The 8125-nt window shown below is 43.9% G+C and overlaps 1 protein-coding gene across 2 annotated transcripts; it reads right to left on the reverse strand.

The window, feature by feature from the left end:
• Nucleotides 1-2968: 2968 nt before the first annotated feature.
• Nucleotides 2969-5921, reverse strand: USP51 (ubiquitin specific peptidase 51). Of its 2 annotated transcripts, XM_029931030.1 has the most exons (3): nucleotides 5828-5921; nucleotides 4921-5636; nucleotides 2969-3645 (listed from the first exon to the last, which is right to left on the reverse strand). In XM_029931030.1, the coding sequence occupies exons 2-3, from the start codon at nucleotides 5477-5479 to the stop codon at nucleotides 3470-3472; spliced, it is 735 nt and encodes a 244-aa protein (XP_029786890.1). In that variant the 5' UTR covers nucleotides 5480-5636; nucleotides 5828-5921; the 3' UTR covers nucleotides 2969-3469. The 2 variants fall into 2 exon arrangements, with proteins under 2 accessions (XP_029786890.1, XP_029786889.1); XM_029931029.1 differs by having other exon boundaries at nucleotides 2969-5636.
• Nucleotides 5922-8125: the final 2204 nt, after the last annotated feature.

An 8125-nucleotide genomic window follows, 5' to 3' on the forward strand; every position in this document is an offset into this window, starting at 1 on the left:
TATGCGCTCGGGGCCACTGCTGTCTGGGACTGAAACACTGGCATTGTAGTCTGTACGGAGCGCCTTAATATTCTTGCCTCCTTTTCCAATCACTGCCCCAGCATTCTTGCTCTGAAGCAGAATGCGTAATTCAACCATCTCATCAGTGTTTCTAGATCTTTTAAAAGCTTGTTCCTCTTCCATATCTTCTGCAGGGCGTTTACCAAATTCACCATTGGTTTCAGTGTTGGGGAAGGTTTCCTCTGGTTGTTCAGTTTCCATTTTCTTATATTAAATGGACACACCAATCGCGCGAGGCCGCCGTCCCCGTGCCGCCGCGCCGCCTCAGCCGGTCTCAGCTAGCTCATTGGGCCTGTTTAGGTTCTATAGTCATCCTCAGAATTGCTCTTAGGGAGGGGTGTGGGTCGAGGAGTGGAGGAATTGAGAACCCTAATTTGGCCTAGGCTGTGGGACATGTTCACTCTGGGAAGGTGTGAGAGGAGCACTGCAAAGTGATCAGTAGCCCCAGTGAAAACACAAGGAATGGGAGGAGGGCTAGATAGTAAGCAGACAACCTACAGCTCCTGTAGTAAACACAGCCACCAGACATCACTCCTCTGTTACAGTTATGGTGTGCCATGTAATATAAAACAGTGTGGAATGGTAAGATACATGGTCTCCTGAGAAGATAAACTTAAGCAGTACACCATGGAAAGGTGTGGTACACAATCGTAAGGTGAGAGACACTGTGAAGCTCAGGGACAATGTGGTGAGGGATAGTGTCACCACAAACCCAGTCTCACCTTCAGCTGCTGGTCTCCCTCATCACCCACTCTCTTATGATCACCAATTCTCAAGCCTGTGCTCTTTTCTTGCATTGTACCTGATATTCCCTCCACATAACCTGGCTACTTCCTCACTGAGCACCTACTTTATTAAGCCATCCCCGGCAGCTGAATAACATTTCATCCACTGTCTTTAGGAAAGATACAACCTTGATCACACTGTATTACAGCACAGGGGACTTAATGAGGGCTTGATGAATAAGATGGGTGAGATTACATTACTGAGAGGGTGAATAGAGCAAATAACTGAACTCATCCTCATATTCAACAAACATTTATTAACACAGAAATGAATAAGGCTTGGCCCCCTGATCACAGAATGCTCAGTACAGAGGGGCAGACAATCACAAAGCTCCAGTAGAATCACAGTAGAATATCACTGAGATACAGACAAAGTACTTTGAGGCACAGTGAGAGGGATACAGGGGTGAGGAACAATTGTCCCATTTATATCTTTGTAGAACAGTCAGAAAAGGCTCCAGAGAAGTCATCTGTCAGTTGGGTCTTAAAGGAGGAATAGAAGCCACCAGGTAAACAGAGGAGACCTATAGGCTGGCACTCAAAAGTGTAGGTAATTAAGTGGTTCAGGGAACCAGACACAAATAATAGAAAAAGGAAATAAAGCGGGGAGATAAGGAATGGGTAGGACTGTCAAGTACAAACCCATAGCTCTACCGTAGAAATTTAAAGGTTGTGTTTCTCCATGGAGAGGGAAGTGGGAGAGCAGAAGGTGGTATGTTCTCAGATACGTGTCCCTGCCACTTCCTCAATCAGGCCAGGGGGCTTGAATATCAAAGCCAGAGCTGGAGTTGTGATCTAATATCCCTAACCCATTAAACTGTCAAGGACCACTTTTCAGTAGCAAAGAAATTGTATGAATAATACAGTTCTAAATGGGAAAGAGAGTCCCTACTATTCATCTTTCTCAGATGCAGTTGATTCTTCCCAAGAAACAGCTCTACTTCTTTCAAAATCAGATGGGGTGTGGAACCTGAAAGGGAAGGCAGGCTAGAGTTCAGGCCTTGCAGCAATCTCACAATTGGATGTAAAATGATGGTTAAGACTATTTTTTTTTCAAATTCCATTTATGTGTCAACATAATACTCAAAAAATATTCACAAGCCCTTTGTTTTGTTTTTATCTCCTCCATTTATTTTTCATACCTGTATGCATTTTAATATGTTTAAATTTAAAATAAATTTTAATTTTATTATTTTTTTCTATTTGAATTTTTTATTTACGTTTTTTCTTTTAAATTTTTAAATTTATTATCCTTTGTGTTTAAATATTTAGTTTTTATTTAAATCTCTCAAATTGGACTTATTTAAGGTTATTTATATATCTTAAAATTTCCTATTTTCTCTATTTTTTCCTTTTCAAACTTTTTAGTATTTATTTAGTTTGAGGGAGAGAGAGAGAGAAACAGAGACTAAGAGAGAGAAAGAGAAGGAACAAGTTGGGGAGGTGCAGAGAGAGAAGGAGAGAGAGAACACCAAGCAGGCTTAGTGCTGTCAGCACAGAGCCCAACATGGGGCTCAATCCCACGAAGCATGAGATCATGACCTGAGCCACAATCAAGAGTCCAGTGCCAATTGAGCCACCCAGGAACCCCTAAATTTCTTTTTAATTAAAAAAAACTTAATTTTGTCTTGTCTTGACTTGTTCTAAATTTTCTTCCTTTAAGACTTTTCTATAAATTTAAATTTGTATTTTCATCCCATTCTATATTTTTGGAAATTTTATTTCTTAAACTATTCATGAATTTTACTAATTTCTCATTTTTCAACACATGTATTTTATGGTCTCATTAAAAACGTTTAATATAAACATTTTATTTAACTTTAAGAGCTCCATTCCCCTGTAACTTTTTATTTCTAAAACTTTAAATACTGAAAACAAACTGAGGGCTGAAAGGGGAGGGGTAAAGGGGAGGGGGGTAATGGACATGGAGGAGGGCACTTGTGGGGAAGAGCACTGGGTGTTATATGGAAACCAACTTAATAAACTATAAAAAAAACTTTTAAATTTAAAACCATTTCTTTTAAAATATTTAAATTAAATTTTTCAACATTTAAAAACATTCTTTTAAAATTAAAAAACTTTTCTTCTTTTTAAATATTTTCTTGTAATGCTTTTTAAATTTTTTTTTCAATATTCTTTTCAAACCATTTGACTAATCAGCCACAGCTAGAACACCAATTGTGAAGCTTTTTGTTGATGTACAAATACTCCCTGATTTCACATGTTATTTTTGTAGAAACAAATGACATACAACAGTGGCAGAACATCTCCATTCCCACTGTCCCCATCTAAAGCATTCTATTCATTTAATTACGCTTTATGTGACCATTTTCAATCTCTTCTCCCTCCTCCTATTTCTTAAGGATGAATGGTCACTAGTTAGTATTGTTTTTTTCCTCTTACAGACCCATAAGCCATGGTAAAATAGGTTCTTTATATCAAGTTGCTACTTGTCATATAGGTGCTGTTGTCATTGTCCGTGCCAGGGTAGGTTTTTGTGAAACTTCAAGAGGTGCTTGTTGTATGGGTATTGTCATTGTCCATTCCAAGTAGGTTTGTGTGTCACTTTAGGATCCTTGTATATTCATTTCTTTTTTTCTTTTTCTGGTAAGTGTCTTGTAAGACTATTCTTTCTCTAGACCCTGTTTGTGATAGAACAGTAAATACCCTTCACTACAAAGTAAGTCCTCAATAGTGGCTTTGGTAATGATGGCATCATCACAGCTAAACCATTGGTCCTTTTGTTGCCGGATGAAGCTGGTATAATGTCCACTTTCCAGAGTTCCATGGTGATTAATCACTGCAAACAAGGAATACATATTCTCATTGGGCATACAATTTGTTGGTGGCTGGCATTCTTTCATCCTGCTTTCCTTAGTGGAGGCCAAAAATGGAGTCATATCCAGCTCCAAGGGAAAGGAGATAAAAGTATTAATCTTTCGCCTCTGCTTACCTACATGTTCAAATCGCTTGAGATGAAAACAGGCCACAATAGGTAATTTCTTCATTGTGAGTTGTTTGGTAGATTCCTGATAGCTTTGGCAACTACTGCATTTGATTTTGGCACTGCTTCCTAGGTACTCTGGCCTTGTAAACCACTGTAGGCAATCTGTGAGTGAGGGAATACCTGGTATGTGGTCCTCCCTACTCACTGTGCTGTTAGCTCCCTCTGGATTCTGGGAACTGAATGTGGGACAAGAGACAGGCAAGTCCAAACTGATGTCCCAGCATGGGTCTATTGTGGTAGAGACACTATGGCAAGCTTGACATGTGACATCTGACTGCAGGCCACCTGTAAAGATTTGGTCTATGATGCAGTTACAGCAGTTGGGGTTATTGGCCTCCTGCTCAACACTATCATCTTTGCTGTGTCTATGCAGCACATCTAATATTGCAATAAGGAACTCATGGGCATCCTGCTGTCTATATCCTGCTAAGTGTTCTGCATGAATCCATATTAGATGCAATAACTTATAAGGAATGTGAGGAGTTCGGCTCCCAGAGTACATTGCGTGAAAAAGAGAAGACATTTCACAGACAAGACACAAGCTGGGGCTTGTCATTACACATTTATGCTTGTCAGAGAGAAAGAAATCTTTCAATAAAGGAATATGGGTAAGTGCCTGGACAATACAATTCATAAAGCACGTGTTCCCAAGATTGATTAGCCCTCTCAGGCCTACAGTACAGACTGACTTTTTTTTCCTCTTTCTCTTGGGTTTCACCAGTTTTGGCTCCTGTTCCTTTGACTCACAGGCTGAATGTTTCTCTTCAACACCTGATGTCATACACTGTTGTTGAGAAACATCTCTTGAGGTGGAAGTTAATAATTTCAAAATTTTCTCTTTTGTTTCTTTGGCAATCTGTTCTATGTCTTTGTCGTATACATAATCCTTACACATAAAGCAATATATAACTCCATGATAGAGGTCTACAGCTAAATTATGCTGTTTTGTTTCTGCATGTTTGTGAATATGTTTCTCAGTAAAGCAGCCAAAAAAGACACAGGAGAGACAAGAGTGAAGTCTGTTCATATGGGTACTACACACATGACAGAAGCACGACTTTGCCTTACGTTTTCTAGTTTCTGGGGTCCCACTCCAAACAAAACGCTGGTAGATCAACCGCAAGTTCTTCCTCCAGTTCTTAGCCACTTTAAAGCTCTCCACATGAGAACAGCCTGTAGGGCCCTGATCAAACTCCACTTCTGGCAACCAGTCCCCTAAGCCACCTCGATCCCCAGAGCCACCTAGGTCAGGACAACAGCTTTGCAGCATCTGGGGTCTAGACCTGGGCCTCGATCTAAGCCTAGATCTGCGCCAGGGCTGGGGCCTGGTCAGCGGCAGAGAAGAAGCAGGGGCGGGAGGCAGGGGTGGGGCCGAGGGCCTGGGCGGGCCTCGAGCACGGGCCCGGGGCTGGGGCCGAGGGCGGGGCTTTCGGCGCGGGCAAAGGGGTGAGGAGCTGCGGTTACAGTGAGGTGGGATGGAAGGGAGCACCTCCTTATCGCCGCCGCTCTCACTCCACGTCAAGTTCTCTTCCGAAGCAGGCTTACGCTCTTGTAAAGGCTCCAGCTTCACCTCCTCCGCTCCCTGGCTTGAACACGCCTTCGCCGCCCCCAACGCCTCCTTCTCCATTTCCCCCGCCTTTTCAGCCGCCTCCTCGGGCGAGGCTCCTCCCCCACCGTCCGAGTTCTAGCGGACCAAAGAGCTGGAAGGCAAGGAAGTTTCCCGAACTTGGGCCATCAGCTCACCGCCTCGCCTAAGAAGAAAGGCGCCTGGAATGGAGCTGCGACTGTAGATGGAATGAAACAGGGATTTCAGTAAATGATCTGGCCAGCGTCATGGCGGCGGCGCGCCATTAGCGCCCTCAGGACCCCTCCCACCGTGAGCTCTGCGGGAGACCGCTGTGGACTCCACCCCTTCTACTCAGGGGCTCCTTCTACTCAGGGGCTCCGGGAGTGCGGAGGAGACGCAGGCAGTTACCTGGTTTAAAGGCGATCCGATCGTGCTGGGGGGCTGGGGTGGGGGAAAGGGAGGAAAACGTGGGGATGTGGTGTGGTATGGCCTGAGCTTTAAGGTGGAGATGGAATCTTCTTTAAATAAGGCGCCACCCTCTAACTGCCTTTGCTGCGCTTTGCGCAGCCTCACTTTGGTATAGCTTCCTCTGACGTTCTTTCCTTATATTCTAAAAAAACCACTGGGGTCAAAATTTACCTTAAAAATGGCTGAAAGGGGACCACCTATGGAAAATGGGCTTAGGGAAAGAATGTGTCCTCCTCCTCCCACCTTACCTATGCTGCTGGGGCTGGGTATGTTCCACCCTTGCCGCTACCTTCAAGCGCACTGCACTGTCTTTTGGTCGGCCAAACTCTTGCGCCCTCTCACGCTCTTTTCGCGCTTGTGTTCCTTCTCACACCTTTCTTGCTTCAGCACCTTCATTCCCTATTCGTCTGAGAATTCGGACTCTCTCACGCTTTCCACGGATTCACCGCCCCTGTCTTCAATGTCTGACCCCAATAGTCCCTGCCCCTTCCTGCCTTCGCTCCCGCAACGCCCCCGGCCCCACCGTTTGCTTAAAGGTCTGGGTTACCTTGGGCCACAGGCGCGTGATACAGAACGTCAGCAGCGGCTGCTGTAACAGGCGCTTCTCAGCCAACGTTCTCTCCTGACCTATCCTCAGGGATGGTCACAAGGGGACCGCTCCGAGGCCCCTCCCCTCTCGACGCGTGGCCCCCAACCCGGGATTCTGCCCTCCTGCAGTGATGGATGGCACCGCCTGTAGGCTTGGTCGGACCTCTTCCTGAAACAGATTCTACTGGAGGTAACCACAGCTACGGATTCTAGAGAAGGCCCTTAACTGGAGGTTCTGGTCTCACCTGGCTCTAGGCCCAGACTCTGCAGATTAAAAAAAAAAAAAAAAAAAAAAAAAAGATTCATTGGGGTGGCAGTTGGGGTTGCAGGAAGGTTAACTCTCTGGCATGAATTCCTCAGAGACTCATCAAAAACTGATATTTGGGAGTTAAGTGGAGAGAGGAATATTACTCTGGAGTGTGGTGAGAGGAAGCTAAGGGCTTCAGGGTCAAGATAGATCCCAAACACGTGCTAGCTGTGTGAGCTCAGATAAAACACCTAACCTCCCTGAGCCTTAGTTATGTCATCTGTTAAACAAAAGGCGGGGGGCCCTAGGTGGCTCAGTCGGTTAAGCGTCCGGCTTTGGCTCAGGTCATGATCTCACGATTCGTGGCTTCGAGCCCTACATCGGGCTCTGTGCTGACTGCTAGCTCAGAGTCTGGAGCCTGCTTCAGATTCTGTATCTCCCTCTCTCTCTGACCCTCTCCTGCTCACGCTGTCTCTCTCTGTCTCTCAAAAATAAATAAAAAAACATTTTTTTAAAAAGTGGGATTAATAATCCTAACCTGTTATGAACACTAAATCATAGTATATATAAACTAAAAGGTCCTTAAATCACCTGTTTCTTTCACACCTGTTTCTCAGTCCCTATCTTAAAATCTGCCTATAGAACAATGCCTAGTACTTAAAATAGAAAAAAGGAGAACACTTCTCTCTTTCCAAATTCTCTCAATTATTGCTCAGTTTACTGAATTATCCCTCCCAACCAGTTCATGTATATGAATACGCACTTAACAAGTGTACATGGACATATCCCATAACTGTATTACTGTGCTAGGCTGTGTTGTGAGAAATAAAGAATAAAACTATTTGCGTCCTCCAGAAGATTTTTTTCTTCCTTCTTAACAGATACCGCATCCAACTCCACACCCCTCATGAAAGCTACTATATCTAGGGCTTGTTGCCCTTCCTGCCCAATCCACAGAATATTCCTGCTTATCAGTGAAGATGTTTAATGCCACATTCAATCTCTCTGGAACAGTCATGCATCTCCTTTCTAAACCTCAGGATAAGGATTCAGTTCTCTCAAGCTCAGGAGTGGTATCTTGTAGGGGCCTTCCCAAAAGAATGTCACTGATTTTAGGACATCAAAGAGATTCAGTAATCTATATGAATTTCCAGAGTGAGCACAGATCATCACAATCTTGGAGAGAAGAACCACCCTAACTGTCCTGTAGCCCAAAGTGACTATAGGTTGAGAGGTTCAAATAAGAGTTAGTATTCAGATGAATATGTTTGTGGGAACATTTGCCTGGGAGACAAGAGAGCAATGCTCTTATCCTTTCCCACCATTATTAGCTGTGTTTGTAACCTTAAGGAAGCGATATGTCACTTTTACAATTCAGTTTCCGTGAGTAAGAAAAGGGTTGG

This window comes from Suricata suricatta, chromosome X (assembly GCF_006229205.1).
Source record: "Suricata suricatta isolate VVHF042 chromosome X, meerkat_22Aug2017_6uvM2_HiC, whole genome shotgun sequence".
Taxonomy (NCBI): Eukaryota; Metazoa; Chordata; class Mammalia; order Carnivora; family Herpestidae; genus Suricata; species Suricata suricatta.

Excerpts from the sequence above, each read along its gene's own strand:
- USP51 (XM_029931029.1), bottom strand. The coding sequence starts at position 5,479 with ATGGAGAAGGAGGCGTTGGGGGCGGCGAAGGCGTGTTCAAGCCAGGGA.